General features: G+C 36.7%; 1 protein-coding gene and 1 pseudogene across 7 annotated transcripts in view; both read left to right on the forward strand.

The window, feature by feature from the left end:
- The window catches only part of Fbxl5 (F-box and leucine-rich repeat protein 5), a 42,399-nt gene extending 18,419 nt beyond the window's left edge, over nt 1-23,980 (forward strand). For 5 of the 7 annotated variants that reach the window (XM_039091944.2, XM_063273139.1, NM_001401432.1 and 2 more), the window contains 7 exons: nt 3,221-3,403; nt 5,714-5,839; nt 7,844-7,992; nt 8,855-8,937; nt 9,852-10,574; nt 17,604-17,752; nt 23,197-23,980. In XM_039091944.2, the coding sequence (XP_038947872.1) occupies nt 3,221-3,403; nt 5,714-5,839; nt 7,844-7,992; nt 8,855-8,937; nt 9,852-10,574; nt 17,604-17,752; nt 23,197-23,273 (1,490 nt within the window). In that variant the 3' untranslated portion in view covers nt 23,274-23,980. Of the gene's footprint in view, nt 1-3,220; nt 3,404-5,713; nt 5,840-7,843; nt 7,993-8,854; nt 8,938-9,851; nt 10,575-17,589; nt 17,753-23,196 lie in introns of those variants that run through there. The other 2 variants (XM_063273140.1, XM_039091946.2) reach the window with 2 other exon arrangements.
- LOC103693079 (cytochrome c, somatic pseudogene) lies at nt 3-2,408 on the forward strand (annotated as a pseudogene).
- Nucleotides 23,981-26,167: the final 2,187 nt, after the last annotated feature.

Below are 26,167 nucleotides of genomic sequence, written 5' to 3' on the forward strand. Positions count from 1 at the left end.
GACTCACCTGTTTTTGATAGAACACTTTAGTAGTCAGTGCTGTTGACATTTTGTTATAGATTCTGTTTGAGGAATAATTTAGATTAGGGTCATGCTGTGGTCAGTTTAAACCATTTTCAATAAAGCTATAATTAAAGACAGTTTTTATTCAGTAGAATTTAGTGTTTATAGTCTTCCAACTAGGGTTGGCTCACATGTAACGTGTTATTTCTTAAGTGAATTTATAGGTATAAAGTGAGTACTGTTTTGACCAGTGAACATTCAGGACTGCCATGTTCAGAGTAGTAATACAGTGTCAGCCAGCTTTCTGAGCTCTCTTGATTATAGAGACAGCTTTAAGAGTTTTTATTTACTTTCACTATATGTATATGGGTTTTTGTTTGTATGTGTATCTCTGTACTGTTTGCATTCAGTACTTGCATATTCCAGAAGAGAGGGTCAGGTCCTCCAGAACTCGAGTTAGAGTTGATTGTATGCTACCATGTGGATCCTGTGAATGGATCCTCGGGGAGAACAGCTAGGTAACCTTTGGGGCATTGCTCCAGCTGCATAGTAGCTTGTTTTACTTTTCAAAGCCAGTTAATTTATAAGCATTGTCTTGACTTAGGTTTAACATAGAAATTTTGGGTTTTATAATGACATGGAATTAATTTGCATATTTCAGTTTTGAATTTTGACCCTTTTTCTATCGGCCTAGCTTACGTGCTGTTTAGAAAGTATAAAGCTTTCTAAACGTCCAAATGCTAGGCAGCAGCCGTGAGCTAGCACGGTGGCTATTCCAGGGATCAGCCATGTCATTCATGGAGAATAGTCCATCTACAACTCGTGTTTGCTGGGTTAGGGGCACTTTGGTTTCTGCATATACTGAACTTAGGATGAGTTTATTGTGAGTTAAGGAAAGGAATATTTATAATTTTATTTTTATCCTCTGATGTTTATCATTCTCTCAATTTATCTCCAGTAATGTTCAGGATAGTGAGTGAGAGAGAAGCAAAGCAAAACTTTAGTCATTTGAGAATGCATGCAAGAAGTGCAAGTAAAATAGATGTTTATTTCTTCAGTAGACTTTTATTTTTATTCATCTCAATTGTTTTGCTTTTAAAACATTAAAAAACCAGTTGGTTCTAGACATAGTTGTCCAGACCTTTAATCCCAGCACTTTGGAGGCACAGAAGTAGGCAGATCTCCAAGTTTGAGGCTAGCTTAGTCTATATAGCAAATACCAGGCCCACCACTGCTGCATAAACAAAGACAAACAAAAGAGTACAAATGGGAGAGACCAGGACTGTCTGTCCAAGAGTCTGATCGTTTGTGGTGTTGACCAGCCCGGACCGAATTTAAAATGGGTGATGTTGAAAAAGGCAAGAAGATTTTTGTTCAGAAGTGTGCCCAGTTTAAAAAAAAAAAAGTGTGCCCAGTGCCACACTGTGGAAAAAGGAGGCAAGCATAAAACTGAACCATACCTCCATGGTCTGTCTGGGCGGAAGACAGGTCAGGCTGCTGGATTCTCTTATATAAGATACCAACAAGAACAAAGGCATCACCTGGGGAGAGGATACCCTGATGGAGTATTTGGAAAATCCCAAAAAATATATCCCTGGAACAAAAATGATCTTCGCTGGAATTAAGAAGGGAGAAAGGGCGGACCTAATAGCTTATCTTAAAAAGGGCTATTAATGAGTAATTCTACTACCTTATTTATTATAAAACAAATATCTCATGGTTTTAATATTACCATAATTTAATTCATACACCAAATTCAGATCATGAATGGCTAGCAATGTTTTTGTTGAACAGCCCCGATGTAAGTAAAACTGACTTGTCATAAAAAAAAAAAAATGGTTGGCATCTTCACTCTAGTAGCATTTGTGCTTCTAGATTGGTAATGGCATTGTTAGTCCTGTAAAATACTGTACAGTTTTTTGAAGTTGGTCTTTTTCCAATATTAAAGTAGTCAGATTCATGTTTAAACAAAAACAAGTTGAAGCTATGATTAAACCCATAAAGTTTATGAGCTTTACTCTTGAAATACAACTCGTGCCTTGGATACCATGCCAAAGCCTGTTAAGTCTTGTTTAATTGTAACTATGAGATGGAGTTTAAAAGCATCGCACACATTTAATTTTCCTTCAAAGCAAATTATAGCTGCATTATGCTTAAAATATTTGGCATTTTAAAAGTGGCAGTTTAAAGTAGTTTGATCATATGTTTCTATATTTAAGATTCTTTGTGAAGACAAACCATATATATGATACTCAAATTTTTTTCTCCTTGTTATCCCCCTCTTCCTGTTTTCTTTCTTTCTTTCTTTCTTTCTTTCTTTCTTTCTTTCTTTCTTTCTTTCTCTTTCCTTTTCTTTTTCTTTTTCTTTTTCTTTTTTCTTTTCTTTTTCTTTTTCTTTTTCTGGCATTTTTGAGACAGGGTTTCTCTGGGTAGTCCTGGCTGTCCTTGAACTAACAGAAATCTGCCTGCCTCTGCCTCCTGAAAGACACCACTGCCGGGTAAATCTCAAATTCTTAAATAGTACTTAACTCAATTTATCATAATACCCCATGTTCATTTTTCTTCCAGAAAAATGTTAATAGATTATGAGACCATAGGAAGTTGTATCTTTGTACAATTCTTAATAACATAAGATTTCTTACTGTGCACCAAGGGAAATTTGTTTACAGAGTAGGCATATGACTTAAATAGTTTATGGTATTTGTAGATTAAAGAAAGCTTGTTTTGTAGACTTTGTACATGAGATGTCAAAGTCAGAGCGAACATAAGGAAGGATCTAACAGGAGCCTTAGTGTATGAATAGAAAATGTGAGCATGTGTGTCATTTAACAATGCTTTATAGATCTCATAATCTGGCTGAGTATGCGCTTGCTGATTTAAAGCAGCGTAACCTGTTTGGTTCCTTTTTCAAATGATGCTGCTTATGCTACAAAGTGAGTATTGTTTTTTCTATGACGCCTTTGTAAGAGGAAGTCAATTCTGTGTTCATTATTGTAGCTCCCACTGATGAAGTATGATCTGGGCCTTGATAGTTTAACCCTACGGGTTCTTAACAAGTTCAACATCCCCATGTTACCTCTAATACGTGTTATTTCCTTTTCACATGTTGCAAGCAGGAAGGAATTAACTACAGGCACTGGCTTTTACTGATGATTGTAATTTCTTACTGCATTTGCTCATGTATCCGTACTATTAAAGATTTTCTTTTTTATTTCAGAAGCGGAAGTGTCAGAACACTCCACAGGTATAACCCATCTTCCTCCTGAGGTAATGCTGTCCATTTTCAGTTACCTTAATCCTCAAGAATTGTGTCGGTGCAGTCAAGTCAGCACTAAGTGGTCTCAGCTGGCAAAGACAGGATCTTTGTGGAAACATCTTTACCCTGTTCATTGGGCAAGAGGTACGTAAATGGGACTTTGAATTTGTTCACAAAGTATTTCAGTCTGCCTATTTCAGGCAAATAGTCATAGCCATTGATATGTAATGCCAGGGAAGGGAAACTCTGAGGCTTTGACCAAAAAATAGATTTTATAGTTGATGTGATTTTAGTGTACATTTTAGAAGAGCAGTGGTGAAGTATTTGTGAGTAAATTATTAATGGCTACGATTTCCTTAAGAATAACGAGGAAGAATATGTCAAAGAGATTGTAAAAACCACTGGTAAAATGTTGATAATTGTTGAAGATAAAAAATGAGTACACAGAAATTCATCGTATTATATCTTTGTACATATGACAATTGTTGGCATTTTTCATAGCAAAAGTTTAAGATAAATGTAATTGATTTTTAGAACTGTAAAATTAGGTTATTTGAGTATTTTAAACATAGAATCAGTTGTGTAAAATATAAAGGTGAGATACAGTTTTCCTTTGGTCGTGGCTTAAAGTAACTGACTCTGGTTTTGTCTTTAACATAGCTTTTTACAATGATGGCTAATGTATTGTTCTTTAAATCACGTTAGTTTCATTGTGCTGTTACGTTCACATATGAAGGTTTAGAGAGACTTCTCATGAGTGTGTAATATGATCATGGCATGTTTACAGCTACTGCATACTACATTGTTTTGTCACTGAATTAAAATGGTGTCTTAAGTATCATCTTCCCCTTATAGGGCATTTTGCAATGGAAATATATATTTCTTAAGAAAAATTTGGCTGATTTAAATTTTGAGTCTTATTTAAAAACAATTTATTTGTTAAGATGTGAAGCTTTTTTTTTTTTTTGAAAGGCAGCACTTTAAAAAGTGTTCTTATTCTATTGCCTAGCATGACCTCTTAATCTCTATCCTCCTGCATCAGCCTCCTTAGTGCTGAAATTAGAGGCAACTGATGAGGCAGTTTTGAAATAAGCTGTTCTTCAATAGTGTTTTGGAAGTGATCAGTTATTAGTTTTGTATGGATTTATTTTTCATATTACTTGTGGGATGGTAAACTTGAGTAAAATATCAGATAAGGCCCATGAATGAATCAGCGTTTTCTTGTTCAGCTGTTTTTAATTAAGAATCAAGACAGAGTCAACTAATGGTTTGAACACTATCAGAGGTGATCATGCTGTGTTTATTTCATGAAACCACTGCATCGTAAATAAGCTACTTCATGTTTTTCTGTTTTTAACATATTTCAACCAAAAATTGGTTAAAATTTCCTTTTGTTTATATTAGTTTTTGCCCCTTTCAGGGATATTTGCAGTATCTGGAGACATCTTTGCCTACCTGGAGTCTGTTTACTGCATGCATAGTGGTTCTCAACTTATGGGGCTAGGACTCCTCTGGGAGTCCTAATATCAGATATTCTACATATAAGATATTTATGTTATGATTCATAATGGTAGCAAAATCGCTGTTCCGAGGTAGCAACAAAATAATTTTATGGTTGGGGGTCACCACAGCATGAAGAACTATATTAAAGGGCTGTAGCATTAGGAAAGTTGAGAACCATTGATGTAATAGGTAGAGGCCTATGTTGCTGCTAAGTACCTTACAAACCGTCAGTCAGTAATTTATGTCAAATAACTACCCAGCCCTAGATGTCCATGGTATTTAGGTTGGGAAATCTTAAGGGAGATGTAATTTTAAGAATTTAATAAATTGATTGTTATTTTCCAATCTTCATGAACATATAATACATGTACTGTGATTGTGGAAGCTTACATTTATGATTTTGCTTTACCTCAGTGTGTCCACTGTCTTCTGTTCCTACTCCCTGTACATTGCTGACCAATCACTATAGAGAAGCTAACTGTCCTCAGAATGGGGCTATTGTTGGGCCCAAAGTGAAGTCACAGTAGGAAAGAAAAGATTGGGTTATTTCTAGTAATTTGTGCCTATAGATACTGATAATTACTTTTTTTAAAAACCAGATTATACTTAGAAACCTCATTATACTAAAGCTTTATTATTCATACCCTTTATAAAGGTTAACATAGATACAGCAGACTATGTAAGCCTCTCAAGTTCTTTTTTAGTTTTAAAGAAAGATTACTCTGGGAGATACTTACTGTTGGTTAGTAATTAGTGCTATTAATTAAACTCATATAGTCATAGTTTTTTTTATGTTTTAAATTGACTCCTTTGCCTATGTATGTGTAGTTTTTTTTTTTAAATCACAGATATTTCTAAAAGTAGTCATTGCCGAAGTTCAAATGTGAATAGGAGATTATAGTGATCTTCTATCTAATTTGACTTTGCTCCTCTTGCCCATTCACTGTGTAGGTGACTGGTATAGTGGCCCTGCCACTGAACTTGATACTGAACCTGATGAGGAATGGGTGAGAAGTAGGAAAGATGAAAGTCGTGCTTTCCAGGAATGGGACGAAGATGCCGATATAGATGAATCTGGTATTTCATGCTTGGAATAAAAATTATTACATGGTGTTTAAATAATTGGCATTCTGGTTAATAATTATCAGTCCTTAAAATTCATGTGTTTTGTGTTTTTGAAAGACTTTAAAAGCCCACTTCTCTGAGGAATTTGAGTACATTTAGAATTCTTGTTGGAAGTATTTTTTTTTTTCTTTTTTTAGGAGTTGGGGACTGAACTCAGGGCCTTGCGCTTGCTAGGCAAGCGCTCTACCACTGAGCTAAATCCCCTTCCCCAGTATTTTTTTTTTAAAGAGAATGGTTTCTTTTGATTTTTTTTAATATTAAAATAATAAAACCAGAAAGTGATGGCTATTTCTGTGTGGAAATAAACTATCTTCATTATAGTGCTTCACAGCTTACAATATGTGATTGAGGGGTATTTCAGTTAGTCAGTTTATTGAGTCGTCTATAGTTGAGAGATGGGAGACAGGATGATGTAAAGTCATGGTACTTGCCTCCAGCCTGTGATAGAGCCTACAGGTGATGTGTGTAAGTGAGAGACTTTGGGTGGGAGTAGCTTATAGCATTTGTATAACATGTGTAAAGCCCTGGGTTTAGTCTCCCACACTATAAAAGATAATTCATACATGAAAGTTAATTGTGTTGCACAGTTTTGGTCCACCCAAAGTACAATATGAGGGATGGTCTGGGAATGGATAAAATTTATCCCTACTGTTAAATAAATAGAGGTACGGTAGAACTTAGACTACGTAATGTCTTTGTTTGAGGTACATAATTAGAATTGCTGTAATAGAGATTCACAGTGATGTTTGAAAGTATAGGGGAGGAAGACAGATTGTGTCTTTGATGTTACTTTAGGTAATTTTAAAAAGATCCTACAATAGTGAAAATTTATAGATGAGAAATCTTAAGAAGTTTCTGTTCATAAAGCTATGATAAGCTGGTCTGATGGAAGAGCTGTATGTGTAGGAAATAACTACAATGATTATTGCTTTGTTAGTGAGAGTGTTTTGGGCTTTATGAATTGAAGAGGACCCATTTTGGTATAGTTTTAGGAGTTTGGAAATTCGTTTAATAAGACAGACTAATTTAGTTAGCCTCAGTCATATGCTTTTCTGTGGCAGGCAGTAGAATGTAACTGTAGTTGGTTTTAAGTAAATAAAGCATACTCAGACAGGGAGGGCCACGGAGAAAAGAATGAATTATGAATAAAAATGTAGTGTAATAAATAATGTTTGCTGAAGTGCTTTTTAGTGATACACATATTGTCTAAGTAAAAGAAGAATTTGAGGTATTTATAAAATATTCAAAGTTGGTAAAATATTTAGTAATTACTCTTCACATAGTTTTCTTTTAACCACTATATGCAATTTTATTTTAAATAAATCTTCAACATATTAAGCTGCTTTATGGTTCAAGACATTCAAGTTAGGTGTTTAGGTAAGTATAGTAAAGATAGAATCTTGAAAAGTGAAACATATTTTAGGCCTACATACAGTGTGTTTTCTTTTTATTAAATTGGAATTGTAAGAAAAGTTCTTTTCCTTAATTTTGGGGCTTGAACTCAGGTCTTCACCCATCCTATAAAAACAGTCTTCTGACAGGCTAATCCTGTGGTTTTTTGTTTGCTGTTAGAGAAGTATCTTGTTATATCCAAGCTCTATAAAAATTACTAAGTGCAAAAGGCCATGCTTCTGTTTAACTTCTTACGAGCTAAGGTGTCTTCATAATGATAAGGTTAATGGAGTTGTTTCACATCTAGCTGTGTCTTTTTTAATTAGGTAGAATAACTGATGTTACTTTTAAAAAAAGCCAAAAATTTGTAGATCATTTAATTCCTTCTCTTGAATAAGTTTTACAGTTCTTTGACTATTCAGAACTTTTTCTTGTTTCCAGAAAGTGAATGGTTTGCAAAAGTGAGGATAGTATAGAGTTTCATATTTAGTATTTTGATGCATCCTTTTGGTGGCCTACTTATAATTGGTGTATAGTTCTTAGATGTTTGAATTCATTTTACAGAAGAGTCTGCAGAGGAATCGGTTGCTATCAGCATTGCACAAATGGAAAAACGTTTACTCCATGGCTTAATTCATAATGTTCTGCCATATGTTGGTACCTCTGTAAAAACTTTAGTGTTAGCATACAGCTCTGCAGTCTCCAGCAAAATGGTATGTACAAATGAACCCTAGCTTGAGCATTAAGAAAAATAGCAGTCAGACAACTTTGGTTTGCTTATTAATGCTTATTTAAGAAGGAGAATCGAGTGTCTTCCCATGGATAGGAATGCACTGTTTGTTTTCATATCATTTCATTTCTTAGGGTACTGTAGCGTAGGAACCTTGCCTGTGTCATACATAAGGGAACTAAAACTAGTCAGCTAAGCATTTACGTGAATTTGTAGATGTTATGTGTTGAGTTTACTTCTATATGGTTGATTATAACATGTAAGGCATGGCAAGATGCACAAGTGAGATGAACTAGTTTTATAAAATTATGACTTCCTACATGCAATCTCCTTGAGTATTCCTTTAAGAGGGTGATTTTTCTGGGTCTAATTTCTAAGAATCTTTAAGACAATTACTAGAATTGTGGGCCCAAGAATTGGAGAGGTAAAAGGCACATTTGGTAAAGTGCCTTTTGTGCAAGCATAAGAACCTGAGTTTGCATCCCCAGAATGTAGATGTGTGTACAGTGGCATGTGTCTGTAACCACGGTGCTGGCGGCCAGGGGAAATGGGGGCAGAGGCAGCAGATTCCTGGTACTCATTGTGCAACTACACCAGCAGAACCTAGAGTTCAGTAAGAGATGGTGTCTCAGAAAATTAGATGGAGGAAGACACACTGGATTAACTTCTGGCATCCACACACACCACACCAGAATGTAACTATTTTAATGTGTTCTTTGAGTGATTTTTTTTCTTTCAGTATGCATGTATAGGAAAAACCAGTGTATTATAGTTATCATTGTCTGTTACTTGTCTAACTGAAGTTTCTCCACAGGTCCTCACAATGGCTTTCCTTTCCTTTTTAGGTTAGGCAGATTTTAGAGCTTTGTCCTAATCTGGAACATCTGGATCTTACCCAGACTGACATTTCCGATTCTGCATTTGACAGGTTATTTATTTTAAATATCTAAATATAATAAATAAAATAAAACAAAACTAGCAAAATTTGCCTATTTTCATGTTTACATAATTGTTATTTACTACTCCTACTCTGTGTTGCTGCTGAATCCCTGCCATATATGGTGGTAACTTAATAGAATCCTCCCAAGTCTTTTCCTTTGTTTACAGGCCCAGAACATCAGTACTGCCATCTGTATGTCTCACCTAGGCTTACTAAGCTTGCTTTATAATTGCTGTGTAGATCAGTATTACTATTCTCAAGGTTTTATTTCAGTTTTTCAGTGTCTTTTGGCAGAACTCCCTTTTCATTTAATTCATTGTTTTTTGGTTCAGTACCAGTCTGTTCAAACCAGGTAATTGATTCTTCCTTAGAGACCACTAGGTTTCTTATTATTTTAGTTCCCCTTTCTTCACAGTTCTGACATACCCTATTTCAGAGGGAAGACAGGGTCTTTACCTGTCTCCAGTGTTCATTTCTTTTTTATTTTCATTATGCTGTAGCAGCTCTTTTATGTGTGTGCTACCTCCCCTCCAAGTGCTTACTTTTAGTACAGGAAACGAAGTCTTTCCTATCCATTTCTTTCTTTTCCACCCCCCCCCCTTTTTTTTTTTGGTTTTTTTTTTCGGAGCTGGGGACCGAACCCAGGGCCTTTCGCTTCCTAGGCAAGCGCTCTAACCACTGAGCTAAATCCCCAGCCCCTCCACCCCCCCTTTTTAAATGACTTGCCTTAGGTTTTTTTTTTTTTTTTCCTTCTTTTTATTTCCAGCACTTAAAATATTCTCTGATGGTAGAAATTCCAGGATATTTAAGTAATGATTTTGTATTTAAAGTAATGTTCATGCCCGTCTGTATACATAGTTTAATGCTTTTGAGGAATTTGATAGTCTTGTTCCCTTTTGTAGTTGGTCTTGGCTTGGCTGCTGCCAGAGTCTTCGGCATCTTGACTTGTCTGGATGTGAAAAAATCACAGACATGGCTCTGGAGAAGATTTCTAGAGCTCTTGGAGTTCTGACATCTCATCAGAGTGGCGTTCTGAAAAGTGCAGGCAAGACTACTTCAACTCCATGGACAAATAAAGACATTACCATGCCATCCACCACGCAGTATGCCTGTTTGCACAATTTAACTAACAAAGGCGTTGGTGAAGAAATCGACAGCGAACACACTTGGACTGAACCTGTGTCTTCTGAAAGTTTCACTCCTCCCTACGTGTGGATGCTAGATGCTGAAGATTTGGCCGATATCGAAGATGCTGTAGAATGGAGGCACAGAAACGTTGAAAGTCTCTGTGTGATGGAAACAGCCTCCAACTTTGGTTGTTCCTCCTCTGGTTGTTACAGCAAGGACATTGTGGGATTAAGGACTAGTGTCTGTTGGCAGCAGCATTGTGCTTCTCCAGCCTTTGCGTATTGTGGTCATTCATTCTGTTGCACAGGGACAGCTCTAAGAACTATGTCTGCACTCCCAGCGGCTTCTGCAGTGTGTAGAAAAGCATTAAGGACTACGTTGCCCAGGGGGAAAGACTTAATTTATTTTGGGAGTGAAAAGTCTGACCAAGAGACTGGACGAGTACTTTTGTTCCTCAGTCTGTCTGGATGTTACCAGATCACAGACCATGGTCTCAGGTGGGTGATCAGCTCTAGTTACTAGGAAATGGATCTATTCTCAGATGAAATATTATTCCTGATCTAAGTTTTTTACTTGGTTTATTTAAGCAAGAAAGTTAACCAAGGTTTGTTACAACAAGTACTGGGGCAATAGTGCTTCTGATGCCAACATGAAGTCTCATTTCAGTCAGTTCAGATACATTGTAGGATATGGAGGAATATACATTTAGACGTTTAAGTGCTCAGGAATTGGCCACATTACATTTTTATAATACAATTTGGTAGATTAATTTATAGGTTATAGGTTATAATCTCAAGGACATATTACAGAAGTAAATTTTATATTGAAGACTTTGCCAACTATGGCTGTGGTAGTTGGTGTGATTTTATACCATGAGGTGCCTATAAACCAAATTGCTGTTGACTCGTGTCCACCTGCTGCTGCTGTTGTTGAGACACTGTTCGTAAGGAACGTTGGTTGGCCTGGTGTATGTTTTTGCATTTGCACATAGCACTTGCAGAGGCCAGAGACAATGGATTCTCTGCAACTGGAGTTATGGTTGGTTGTGAGCTGCCTGATGTGGTTGCTGGGAATAGTACTTGGGTCCACTGGAAGAGCAGTTAGTACTCAATCTCCAAGTCCTCTCTCCAACAGTTATACAATGTTAGAGGCAGTAAATGCAGAAACATACACATCTGTAATTTAAAGTAAGCTGAAATAGTCAAATACTACAGTATCTTGTGGTTTTTGATATGACTGTAAATAGAATTACATTCTTAATTTCCTTTTTCAATTGTTCATTGCTAGTATATAGAAAATAATTTGATTTTGAGACCGGCGTTCACCATATAGGCTTACCTCAAACTCTATTTCAGCTTCCCAAATTCTGGGGTTGTAGGTGTATGTATGCCCTCCTGGTGTTTAGTAACAGAATTAGTTTTTATGTGTTGGTTTGTTAAACCTCTGTTTTGTTTAACCCTTTAGCTCTGTGTTTTGTATGTGTTTTTTTGTTTTTTTTTTTTTGTTTTTTTTTTTTTTTTTTTTTGGCCCTTTCCCCCATGAGGTACCCAGGACCTTGGATATGTCAAAGAGCTCTTCAGAATCCTTGAGGATTTCTGCATGTAACATTTATAGCCAGTCATTTAAATTCAGAATCCTTGAGGATTTCTGCATGTAACATTTACTGCCAGCCATTTAAATTACAGCTTTCCTGTCTGGATGCCTTTGCTTTGTTTTGTTTATCCAGTTGTTCTGCCTAAACTTACAGTGTTTTAACATAAGTAGAAATGACAGTGCAGTTTTAGTGACCGTAGCTCTGTAATGAGTTTAGAAATTTGTCTTCCAGCTTCTGTTATTTAAGATTGGCTCTCTGGAGTCTCTTGATCTTAAATATGGATTTTAAAGGTAGCTGCACCACAGAAAATCTCACGATGAGTCATAAAGGCTGTACCCAGCTCTCCCTTTACCCAGCTCTAAAGAAGAGTTTTCTCACCCTCCCCCTTTTATTTACTGGAAATCGGCCTTACAAATCTTGAGCTGAGTCTTTTAAGTGTGGTGAACTAACTGCATTAGTTTACTAAGTCTTCTGAGCTTCTCCCTCTAGGGGAGAATATTTGACTTTGGGAGGAATGGTACACAATGCCCCTTCCTCTAATACTTTGTACCCACATCCTGTACCCACATCCCTGATAGTATTGAGTTTTGGAGGGGCTGATACACAAATCCGACCTTTTTGCTCCATCTATGTCTGCACGTTCATTGTAGCACCTGCTACAGTGGCAGCTGTCATTTAGTTCCAGTAGCTTAACAAATTCTGAGTCTCTGAAAAAATTGTTTAAAGTTTTCTTCCAGAACTAAGATTGACAGCCACAGCAATCTGTGGTCATAAACACATATGTTTAGTAGAATCTAGTATGTAGGCATATCACATTTATTTAAACAAAACAGTAGTAGTGGCCTCCCTGGCTGCCAGAACATAGAGAGGTAGCTCATTTCTGGTACTGTGACTTTTAAGAGTACTTTTTTTCCTCTGCATGCAAGGAGCCTTCCTTCAAACTGTTTTCATCTTTTTTGTAGGGGTTCATAGGTAGGGAGTAAGTAAGGGATTTATTTAGATCCAGAATGTCATCCCAGGTAGTTCAGGCTGACCTCAGATTTACTTATTTTGAATACTTATGTATTCAAAACTGGCCTGCTTGAACTCCTGATGCTTCTCTCTTGTCTTTCTTGAGTGCTGGGATTTTAGACCTGAAGTACTGCTGTAGGGATGCTGGGTATCTTGCTGCCTCCTGTGAGTTTGGCAGGGCAAGCTTACACTGCTTGCTCTGGCTCTCAGGATAGGATAAAGGGGAGTAAAGCTATGCACTTGCTTCCCAGGGCTGCTCCTGGAGCTGACTAATAGGTTCTGACAGGCTCCAGGAGCCTCTCCATGGACCACACTTGGCTGCTCAAAGGCCCTGCGTTGAGTGAATAATCTTGTCCTTCAATATATTTATAGGGGAGAAATTACAAAGTTTACTATAGGGAAGGAAACTGCCCCCAGAATTGATCTTTTTCATTCACCCACTCTGTCATTTAATTTAATCCTTATTTCAGCTCCTTGGTGAGCCACTCACTAGTCATGCATCAAAACCTTCCAGAGACCTACTGCCAGGACAGCATTTGACTTTGCCATTTTCCCCTCTACTCTGACATGTCTTTTAGAAGCAGCTGCAGAGATGCTGTATTTCAGAGTGTAGGCCTCTGAGAGCAGCTCTAGAATCCAGTTCTGAGCTTACAATCTCAGAAGCCTATGTGGTACTTGAGTCTTAGAAGATTGTCAATCTCTGAGGCAGACTTGGTTTCAGATGAGCCAAAACCCTGGTGTCTGGAGTTGGAGAGATGGAGTGATTAAAGCTCTTGCTGCTTTTGAGTTCAATACCCATCACCTACATGATTGTTTACATGATGTCTGTAAGTTCAGTTCCAGGGGATCGGATGCTGCCTTCTGGCCTCCACTGGAACCAGGCATGTACATGATACATAGACATACATCCAGGCAAAACACTCATATGTATAAAATAAAATAAAACCAAAACTAATGTCAGTGACACTGAAGCACCCATCAGCATCGTGAGCCCAGGGTCCTAGGTTTTAGTTTCCACAGAAGACAGTGTACCATCTCAAACTGGGAATAGTATGACTGCTTAGGATGACCAAGGTACTATTCCCTGGAGGCAGGGTACTATTTCACCCCAAGTAGGGGACATAATCATGATTAAGGCATTGACTCTCTGGGACTTTGGAATCATGGGCTACCAGGGATGACTGTGATTACAAAGTCTTAGAGGTGGAAGGATGCCATGATTACTTCCCTCTGGAGCAGGACAGCAGTTGTTCATGGTTTCAAAATATATAATGTAGTTGTTGCGTGGGTTGGAGATGGGACAGAGTGTTGGCTCCCTCTGTGGGTTGTCAGAGATGTGTGGTCTCTAGGTAGCTGTTGCGTTTAATACCTGTGAGGGACTGTCAGTGTTCACGGTGATTGCGGGTCTCCTAGAGGTTCTTACTTTCCTTGCCCTGAATAGAAGTGCATCCTGGTTGCTAGTTGGGGATTGGGCTTTGGAGATGAGATGCTTCTCATTTTGTATGAGGCTACTCCAGGCTCTGGGCTTCGCAGAGTTTCTAGTGTACTGGTCCTTCTCCTTGTGTTGGTGTCATTGGTTGTCTTTGCTGTCTTCCGGGGAGAGATCATTTGTTAGGGCATTTAGTTGGCTGTCTTGCTGACATCTCTAAAAGTTCTTAAAGCCATCACTTACTAACTCTACCATCTTTATAATTTATTGCTGTGTGTGTCTATTGACTGATGTATTTTTTCAGATTGTTTTAATATTTAATAGTTTTTGGTTGGGCACTAGATAGTTCAAATTATATATTGTTGAATTTGGGACATGGTTTTATTCTTTAATAATCTTCTCTTTTGCCAGGCAGTGGTGACACATGCCTTAACTCCCAGCATTAGGGAGGCAGAATCTGGCGGGTCTTTACAAATGCAAGGCCAGCCTGATGTACAGAGCAAGTTCTAGGACAGCCAAGATTACACAGAGAATTCCTGTCTTGAAAAATAAAAACAAACCAAAGATTAGCTTCTTTGAGTCACTGTTGTTTGTATCATTTCTATAACTTATACATGTTTGTGTAGCTTTTTCTCCTTTTTGTATGCCTTAATTGTTTAACTGTTTCTTTCCCCTATTATGAGGAATATATTTTCTTACTGTATGTTACCATACCTCAGTCTTTCATTGAGACATACTGCCTTTGGCTAAAGACAATATTTTAACTTTGATATCCCTTTACTTCTTTTTATTCTCATCATTGCCCTCAAGACGTGTGTGCATGCGTGTACACACACACACACACACACACACACACACACACACAAATGAATACTCAGGCATACTTCCATAAACATGCATGCATACATACAAACACACATACATACATAGTATGTACATATATATATATATATATATATATATATGTGTGTGTGTATGTATGTATGTTAGCCCTAAACAACCATTTTCTCCCTTTTTAATGGTAGTTTCTTTCTTTTTTTTTTTTGTATTTTCTCTTTGTAACATAGTATTATGGCTAAATTCTGCTCATTATTTCTTTCATAGCATATGCCTTTATGCTAGTATGAGAAACATTTTCTGATCTTTCAAGACCCTTCTGTGTCTTCTTAGAAGAGTATTTGTCAAAAGGTATTGTAATTGCTTGTTTGTATTTATAGTTTGTTTTTCCACTAAGAGCCAGTAAAGCCAGTGACTGACCAAGTGACAGATATAGGCACATTTGTAACATTGTACATTTCATTCAGACACCATTTGAGCTTTCAGACTCCCCTTTGAAAGGTACATTTTTTATTGTGAACTTCTCAAGGTCTTAGACTTTATGAGTTATTGAATTTTAAGTATTTTCTTCCTTTTAAAAACTTTATTTGGGCCAGTTAATTCCAGCACTTGGGAGGCTTGGGCAAAAGAATTTTGAGCTCGAGACCATCCTTGGGTATATGAGTTCAAGGTCAGATTGGACTGTAGACCCTGTCTAAAAAAATGTCCTCATTCATGTTAAACCACATAGATTCTGAACTACCACCATTGTTAGCCTGAATTCTATACAGATGGGAAAATGGTGGGGGAAAATCCTTTAAAATTAGAATATAAGATTAAATAGATTTAAAACATGCCCTTCCCAATCTTTACCATTCAGTATTCTCTCTGAATATTGATAATTCCTGTAGGCCTGGCCAGATGCATCATATGCCTGTAGTCCCAGCTCTGAGAAACAGTAGATGGAGAACTGCTGTTCACTGCCAACCTATTTTGTACAGTGACTTCTAGGCTAGTCAGTACTGTCTGGCAAGGATGTTCCCCCCCCCCCCCAAAAAAAAACCCCAGAAATTCATAGTTTGTTTTTATTTCCATAATAGTTTACTTCTTACATTGGTTCCTAATGTACTTTAACTGCATTAATTTTTTTTTTCTTTTTTCCGGAGCTGGGGACGGAACCTAGGGCCTTGTGCTTGCTAGGCAAGCGCTCTACCACTGAGCTAAATCCCCAACCCCAACTGCATTAATTTTAAAACTAAATTTGGTATATTAGTTTTGTCATTTACCTTTTTTGTATCAAATTATCTCATTTTTTTGATGTTTTAATACTCCTTTAGTTATTATATAGAAATTTTCCAGTCCCTATTTTATTCTTATATTTTAATTTCTACTGTGGTTTTTAGACTTGAACGTGATATTACGTTTTCTTTTTAAACACAGAAATGAATTTACATGATATTAAATTTACTATCACGAACCCCCTTTTTAATTTCTTTCCAATATATATTAAATTTTAATGTATTTCAGAATAAAAACCCCATACTTGTAGCAGTTACTCCAGTTTTTTCTTGTCCTCAGTTGTTGGCAATTATACATCCATCAGTGGGCATTCAGGGTGTTTTGCTTTTTGTCTGGTGTGAATAATGCTGCTGTGGACATTTCTGTGCTAGTTTTGGTGTAAGACGGTTGGTTCTCTTGTGTTCGTATACCCAGGAGAGGGATTCCTAGGTTGTTGGGGATACAGAGTCTTGGTACTCACAGAATGTTAATCATGCAGGAGTGTCTCAATGGAGGAGATAATAATAAGATACCTGCATCCCATCCAGAAAGCTGAGAGTGGAGTTTGTTAATGACCTGGTGACCTTGCTGGTTGTGGAGGCAGACCACCACCCCCTTTTGATATAGAGACAGACCTCTCACTCAAATCCCCAGAATAATTACCCCAGACTCTTCTCCCTAGACCATTACTAATCCTTAGGGGAGATGGCATATGTACCTGCTATTGGTCAGAAACCACATTAGATTCTAGGTCTTTGAGCTATAGAACCAACCTTCATGGTGACATGAACTTTGTAATAAAGTTTCTATGTAGTCACACCTTAAGCATTATTGTGCACCTGGAATTGGCTGATATTACCTGGAAACCTTTTCCCAGATTGTACTGTGCTTTAAGTATGCCAGCAATGACTGCCTGGCGTTAGACGCCCCGCCGTCTGATCCAGGTTGATGAAGTCGATATGCAGTGGTCTTCATTCTTAATCTCTCTGAGTGCTTCAGCCTACTTCCCTGTCAGGAACTGCAGGGATCACCCCTCACTAACTTATGGGGGGAACTGGTAATTAGGTTTCAGATTTCAGTAATATTTTTTGATTTTTTTATTCTCTTATACAGCTTGGTGGGAAATGAATCTAGGTCTCGGTGTTTGTGTGAGAATTGTTACTGTAATGTTTTTATAAAGTGTCATATGCTTTATTGGAGTCTTGACAAGAAAAATGTAGAACATTTTCTTGAGTCGGATGTATTTCTGTCTAAGGAGGAGTCAGTCAGTTATCAGTGTTTTATAAAAATTCATAACTTATTGCCAACTTGAGAGTTAGTACAATACTAGTGGGCCATAGCAATATTAAAAATTCCAAAGATTACTCTTTCCTGACTGTCAGAGTATTTCTTTTGCAGGGTTCTGACTCTGGGAGGAGGACTGCCTTACTTGGAGCACCTGAATCTCTCTGGCTGTCTGACTGTAACTGGTGCAGGACTGCAGGATTTGGTCTCAGCATGTCCTTCCCTAAATGACGAATACTTCTACTACTGTGACAACATTAACGGTAATGCCTTTTAGCTGAGACATGTTGAAGAATTTAAGATTTTTGTAATTTTTTTTATAGTTTTTATTTCCTAACTGCACAAATTGTCTCACTTTCAGGTTTAGTCCTTTAAATTTAATAAATTAAAATGATTTGGTTCCTTAATCTAATAAAAGCAAAATGCCACATATTTTTACTTTGTGAAGGTAAGTTTCTTATCCATTGTACCAGAATTTTAGGCATGTAAGAGTTTAAATCACTTAAAAATGACAAATTGTTATAGAAATACTAAGATTACTTTAAGATTTTGGGAATTCCACTGTAGTATTCTAGCATTTACCCATGAATAACTTAAAAGTATTGATTTCTTAGGAATGACAGGATCACATTTTCTCACAGCACTGCTTTATTTAAGTTTGGTAGATAACAAAAGAAGACTTTGTTAATGGGAACTCCTCAGGAGGCACAGGCTTGACAGTTTCTATACTGTTTCAGAAGCTGATTCCTGAGCCAACTTAAAAGTCACGAGGCAGGGCATGGGATGTAGCTGGTTGGAAGAGTGCTTGCCCAGCATGCATAAAGCGCAGGGTTTAAGCCCCAGCATCACACAACACAAGGGTGGTGGCTCGGTGCTTGTCATTCACTTCAGCACTCTGGAGATAGTGTCAGTAGTTCAAGGACATCCTTTCTTTCAAGTTTAGCTTGGGCTATGTGAGACCCCATCTTAATCCCTACAGACACACAGACACAGACAGATATACAGGTACCACTAGTTAAACATCCCCCCCGCCCCCCCCATTTTTTTCTCGTCTGTTTTTCATTGAGCTTGTTCAAACATGCATTTTCAAATTATGTTTGTTGTTCTTTGGAGCATTTGATCTTATGTAGTAGAAACTGAATATTTCAGAAGCATAATAAAGCTGCTCCTTGATTATTAATAAACAGAACAAATCATCCTGCGTTTGTAACTGGAAACAGATTTAAATAGTCCCATTCTCTTATTCACCTATCTTTTATTTATACTGTATACTTTTGGTTTTGAGAGCCCAGTTTATTCTCAAATGAGAGGGGAGACCAGAGTTTATCTCAGGGAGAACAATCATGGATTCAGGGAAACTAGAGAGAATAATATTAGAATGCAGAGAAGTTAGCAAGTTTTCTATTGCTTAGAAGTTAGATTTCTCTTAAAATAAATGAGAAGAAAGGAGATCTCAGCTCTTATTTCTAGAAGAGTTGACATGTTCTTAACAGAAGCAACTTGGTGGAGCCTGTATTGCTCTCTCTTGATGGCAATGTAACCAAGCAGTGGAAAAATGATTCTTTTTAAATATCTAGCTGAACAAATAAAAGCAAAATTATGTTCATGAATGGAAGTTTTTGCTTACTGTTAAAAATAAAGCCATGGGGGACTGGACAGGTGACTCAGTGGTTAAGTGGATGACCCCATATTGCTATTACAGAGGATCAGAGCTTGCTCTCCCAATAGATTCATGTGGCAGGTCACAACAGCCTGTAACTCTGGCTCCAGGGGATCCAACACCCGTTGACCTCCTGTGGCCAATGCACTCATATGTATGTGTACCCGTGCACATGTCTATGCAGTCTGAAAGAAGAAAAATAAATATGGCTTTTAAAAACAAAGCTTCCTAAGCTTACAAGATTCAGTTTAAGATGAATACATAATTTTAATGAAGATATTTTATTTGTGTATTACATTTGAGTTGCTTATATAATTTTGGTGTAGGTTCCATTTGGAAACAAATCTCATAGTGAGTGAACTCTGTTTTGCTTAATGGAGATAGGTATTTGGTGGGAAGTGTAAAGACTTAGCTCAGTCTTATTATTTGCCTACTTACTCTGTACTTAACTGTTTTTAAACTTTTTGGAAAATATTTAGATGAAAAAGGTAAAGTGCTTAAAATCTTTTGTACTTTCTCAATATTTAATCTGTTTTGAATATATAATATTAGCATTCCAAAGGAGTTATTTACTCCTGTTAAATGTAAATTTTTTTATTTCAAATTTTTAGTAGAAACTTTTGAGAGATCCGACTTTTAAGGTTTGAAAGCTATTTACAGTTCAATAATACAAATAATACAATTCTAAATTTCCTTTCTTGATAGAGCATGATTTGGAAGAAATGGAAATGCTTTAAAGTTTATATATAATGCATTTTCTAGGAGTCTAGGTAGTTGCTTTTAAAGCAGTAATTAAGAGTCAGTCCTTTTTTGTAAAAGAATATACAATTTAGAACGTGCTGGAATTGTACCCACTTGTAAAAGGTGACACCATTGACATGGCTTCTTTGAAAAATACTCAACTTATACATGAAATACTTGTTGAGGGTTAAGAAGCGCTCATTTTTATTTCTGAAAATAGTAATAATCTAGTACATGGTTAATTCAGAGTAATGAGGAAGCACACATATTTGAAGTAACATTTAATTTAAAATGTATTTTGTTAAAAGAAAATCTACATGATTACCACATTGTTAGTAAAAGAAGTTACTGCTGATAAACTTTACTTGTAGACAAGATAGTAAACAAAAAGAGAGCATAGTCTGCCTCCTAAGCAAAGGCAGACACTGGGAAAGGTGTGAGCCATCAGCTATTCAGTGCTATATTGAGCAAGATACTGTACTAAGCTCTGGTGCCAATCAAACACATTCTGATTCTTCTGAATGAGTCGCCATGATTTTTAAATTGTTACTTGATTTAGATGTGTGAGGTGTCTTAGCCATAATATTTACACAAACCTTTATCATTAATGGAGTTGTATGGCATAGTGTAGAGCTCTGAAGAACATTTGAACAATGCTAGTGAGTAACTTTCTTGTGCTGCTTTGCATTTCAGTTTGTGCATAATTTAGCAGTAAAGGTAGATTAGCTCGTAGTTCTGAAGGTGACAGTCTCAGATGATTTGCTTTCTTATGTTTCTAATTTAAGTTAAAAAAAAGGAATTAAAGGTAAGTGAAGGTAAGTGCAGACATACTCATAGCATGAGCAATATATACGTAAAACCAAGAAAAAACACGTCATTTTATAAATGGAATCAACTTCCTTTGTAGCTCTTTTCATCTAAATATAAAAAAGGATTCTTTGCTTTAACAAGTATGCCATTTTACTCTAATTTTCTTTCTTCTTACTATAATTTAGCCAGATATATAATAATTGTCTGACTCCTTTTTTCAACAGTGAGATAGAAATTTGCTAGCAGAAGTCAAATACATAGGGAATGATGCTTTGAATTGTGAGTCAGGTGGGAGAATAGTGTCCTTGACCACTTGTGGTGTTGAGCCCTTTTACTGTTTCCCTTAAAAACTAGTTGTGCACTCTTTGATGCTTCCAGCTTTGACTGTTTTGCTAGACCACCATGGAATTCAGTATAATATTCCTTCTTTACCCTTCTGTCTCTAAAATTAAAGGGCATGTATATGGAGCTGTGTAGTCCAGCTGCTTGGGAAGCTGAGGTACAAAGATGACCCTAGGTTCATGCAGCCAGCATGGGAGACATAAGATCTTGTCTCTTAAAATAGAGACAAGTAAACAAAAATGTGTGTGTGTTGTATGAATATAGACATGTATGGTCTTTTATTTGGAAAATTAATTTCTTCATGTCTTCAACAGTTGCTGAGAATAGACTTATGTACTGATAAATGATAGGTACACATTTTGCTAAGATTTAGCAGTCTAAGCATTAATTAGATTAAGGCTCAAGGGGTGGATAGAGAGATGGTGGAAGGCAGTACTTGGGTTTTACGGAGATATCAGGTGTTTGATGTCAAAGCAATAACATGTGCTGGGTGAAGCCAGGCTAAGCAAGGGGATGGGTGAGGATTGACTGGTGCGTAGGGAAGCTGGAAATATGTTACAAGGAAAACTTGGTTAAGGACTGACAGTGGGAGAGGAATGTTAAAGTTTATGATTCTTTACCAAGGTATTTCCAACAACTACAAATATACAGTAATTCTTTTTAATTTTAGCTGTATGTCCTATTTTATCCAGAAAATGCTGCCTAATATGGTGTTATAAATTTTAAAAATTTCACATATAACAATTAAAAATGGAAGATTTTAATTTTTATTAAATAAAAATTGGCCTGTAGCACTCCAGTTGTAAGGGTGCTTTTTAAGCCTACAAACATGTCAACAGTCTGAAATCGGAGCTCACTCTATAAATTTACACTACTGCCCATTTCCTATTGTGTGTGTGTTGTGCCTATTTCCCTTGTTTGAAGCTAATCCCAGGTACGTCAGTCTTAAGAGTGAGCAATCGATTATAATTCTACACATAAATAAAATTCAGTGCTTTTCTTAAAGATAATTTGTCATTTCCATAGTAAAATATATGAACATTATATTTTAATGACTTTATCCAAAGAAGTTCTTCACTTTTTATATGTGCTGTCTTGGGCTAAAAGGAAAAGTTGTACTTGTGGTGATACATGTAGTCTAAATGTTTAGCTTCAAGGATTAGTTACTGTCTCTGGATGTGAGCATAGTCACCTTGTTCCGCAGCATACTTCTGCTCCTGTAAAGCAGTAGGATGCAAGTAGATTCTGTTAGGCTGGGAAGCACGGAGGGTAATGCGATGTTAAGTTCATTAGATCAGTCCTGTAACCATGTTCTGATGCTTCATGTCCTCTCGTTTTGTTTTGTTCTTGTGTGTCACATTCGAAAGCTTTGGTTTTCCGTGGAAGTATTAATAGCTGCTCCTTATTAATTCAGGGTACCAGTTACATTGAGTCTTCGAAATGCTAGAAACAACCCTCTACATTTGTTTCCTCTCATGAAAATTGTATTATTCAGAACATTCTCTAACTCTGAAATTTCTTTGTTACTTTTCTAACTTCCAATAATGTTCCTGAATAAATCTAGATCTTTTATCTAGTATCTGGGTAGTATAGTACAGCTGGTGTAAAATTCCAGTTATTCCATAAGTGGTTTATTATTGTAAGTGAATCATGGTTTTATGTTCTAGATGTTTAATTGACCACTTTTGCATTTAGTTTTGGGATAAATTTTCATCTCAAGCTATCTATTGTTTTTGTTCAGAGGTCTACAAATACTCAGAGTATGGAAGACATATATATTGTTTTAAGTTTTGAATATGACATTTATTCTAATTGTTCATTGCCGCATTCTTTAGCTGACACAGTTCAGATAGGTTTTGTTTTTTGTCTTAATTATGTTTCTAGAAAGGATGTTCAAAGAAGTCTTGCTTCTGTCGATTGTCCCCGTTTTCTTGGGAAATTTTATTATGTTTCTTCTTCCAAGGAGGATATTTTAGATGGAATCAGACAGCTATTGGCTGATTATTTGTGTCTGAGTTTTTAATGTATTTGCTGTAAGATTGTACGTCGTGTGTGATGTCAATGAAGTGCTAGTGAAACAGGTTAGAATCATCGGCAGAACTGTTTGCATGACCTCCAAGTTCCTCCCTTCACATGTTGTTTACTTTCATACAGGTCCTCATGCTGACACCGCCAGTGGATGCCAGAATTTGCAGTGTGGTTTTCGAGCCTGCTGCCGCTCTGGCGAATGACCCTTGACTTCTGACCTTTGTCTACTTCATTTAGCTGAGCAGGCTTCCTTTCATGCACTTTACTTATAGCACATTTCTTGTGTTAACCCATTTTGGGTGTGTCTTGTTTTGGCCCCATTTCTTACAGTCTCAGAAATTTAATTTAGCAGTGAACTGTACAATGTTGTTTTTCTTTGCAAAATATATTTTTGTTTTAGAAAAGGATTAGGATTTTTTGTTAGGGTGAGAACAGTCTTTCTGGTTTCTTTTAAATGAAATGCTTTAAAAAGAATAGCACTAATACCATGCTATTTAAAATATTTTTAGATTATTTACATTTTAGTCAATGGGGGTTATTGGTTCTCTTATGTGTAAACACTGTACCAAGTTTTGCAGCTCCTTTCAAATATACATTTCTGAAGATTTATTTTCAAAGTCTGAACATTTTAGAAATGAATCTCTTTTCCCCTAATGTTTTCTTTATTTCAACAATTCTCAGGGGCCAATTCAAACACACTTAGAAGCGAGATTCTTTAAGATTATAGAATAAGTTGGCCTCTTGGTGCCGGCCCAGTGAGCCAGCAGAACAGCAGTCTGTTTCTATTGCTGTAGACACCTGCTTCCACGGCTGTCCCTAAACTGTTGAATTCGGGAGGTATTTTTAAAAATTCCACAATTGTTTGAAGAAATGTATAAATAAAATCTACTTTGAGAACTTTACCAAGCAATATCTTTTGTGTTGTGATTTTATTTTAAATCTCAATCTAAGTTTACCAAATGTTTTGTTTTTTGAATGTCCATGAAATTATGATCCTGACACATTGAACAGTTTTAGACACTAAATATTACTGAATTAAAATTTTTTTGAAGTTAATTATAATTATAATTATTTGTCATGAGAAGAAAATAGTGTCCCTCCCTCCTTTTGAGTGTAAGCAAAGCTGTGAAGGAAGAAGTGATCCTGAGTCAGCCTCTCCGTGGCTGTAAGTATTTTCTGCCTGTTTGCAAAAGAGTGGAGCTAGGAAGACGTGACTGCAAAGAGCAGGTCTCATTTCAGGCTGATGGAAACCTGTTTCCAGAGTGTCTGAAGATGAGCAAGAATGATCTAATGGGAACATAGAGGAATTCTGGAACACTTTGCAGTTCACTTGACATATGAATTAAGCACTTTGGTGTATCTACTGACATTCTCTTTGAAGTATTACCCTGCTGTCAAGCGTTTGAAGAATTACTGTTATCATTTGAAAACAAAAGAGAACCCTAAAAATTTGGCATAGGGCCGAGCACATGTAAAAGCAGGTAATCTTAAGATTTTGAGGATGTTACCTCTGTGATGAAGTCATCAAGTCTTTAGGGGACACCAAAATTAACTTCCTCTAGTAATTATGTACAGGAAGAAAACCAATATCTCTTTTTCTGTGAGCTTGTGAAAAGAAGTCGAGTATAGCGTCAAGTCAGAAGTTTCACAGTTTTGTATGATCTGCTGGAGTGACTGTTTTTATCTCTCAGTGTATAATAAAACTTTATTTAAAAGTTGCTAGCATGTATCATTTTGGGAAAACAAACTGAAAACTCCCCAGGAAGGAGTCTCATGCAAATGTCTACTTCACTTTCCCATTATCAACTTGAAAATACACAATTGACAATGGTCATGGATTATCATGATAAGAGATTACCTATCCCATAGGTAATCAAGAAACAGTATAGCTTATAGGGAGATTTTTTTTCTCTGTAGCCTTGGATATTATCTTCAATAATTTTAAACAGCTGGTTTCCTGAAATTGTAAGTAATGGAAGGTTTTTATGTATACATTTTCTTGTTTTTTATTCTCAATATAGTTTAACATGACACTATATACTTGGTTTCAATTTACTTGAGATTTTGTGACTGATTTCCTTCTGAGAATAAAATGTAACAGTTGTATAAATTATATCACAGTACCTGATAAGTGTTAAATGCAAGGCTGTAGAGGTAGGTAGTTAATGTGATCTAATCTTCCTGGAAGCAGAGCAAGCTCTACCCTACCTACCCCAATGCTCTGGATTCTCAAATGAAAGACACACACACAGCCTTCTATTTAGTATGTTTAATCAGCTCAATGGCTGGATCACTCCCAAAATTTCAAGTTGCTAATGCCACCCCTCTGATACCCCTAAGTTATTACTTACTAAAATCTATATTGCATCTTTGCTACCCTAGACCCAGTCAGGGTGGGGTGCTTGGGGCCACCCTTTTCCGGCTCTGACATGATTAGTACTCTGTCTTCTACAGCTCTCAAACCTGCATCTTCTTCCTTTCTCGGCACTGATGATTCTCCACAACTTCTTCCTGCTGAATTGGAGCAAAGTTTTTTGTTTTTTTTTTTTTTTAAAGGAGTGGGAAGGGCAAGAAAATTAGAAAAATTGGTTAGACTTAAGAAAGCTAGCTTTAGCATCTGTTATCTAGTCTCTGTATGCTTAGAAGGCACAGGGCTTGCCTGAAGTTTTCACTGGATCTTCTGAAAGGCTGGATGAACCCAGTCCATCAGAAGTCAGTAGCTATTCCTGAAGCCCTTCTGGAAGCAAGTCTCTGGAAATAGCATCAGGAGGCAAGGAACTGGAGCAGCAGGTCATTTCAGCATCCCCGAGGATGAATCTTTCCACAACTGTATAGAAGCAATATATGAATCTTGGAACCAAAATTTTAGGACTATTAAGATATTTGTATGTATTATGCAAGGTGCTCAGATCTCTTAAGGATGAGTTTTTGCTCCTTGTTTGCGGAGCGATCCTTTTATGGGTTAATTTGATCAATATCCAGTTGTAACAGATCTTCATGCCATGTGAAGGATGGTGTGATGAATATTAAGAATTTCATAACCAACAAGATTTATTGTCTAATTTCAGGGGAAGTTTTGGCTAGAGACATTTTTGTG

The sequence above is a fragment of the Rattus norvegicus genome, chromosome 14, assembly GCF_036323735.1.
Source record: "Rattus norvegicus strain BN/NHsdMcwi chromosome 14, GRCr8, whole genome shotgun sequence".
NCBI classification, from domain to species: domain Eukaryota; kingdom Metazoa; phylum Chordata; class Mammalia; order Rodentia; family Muridae; genus Rattus; species Rattus norvegicus.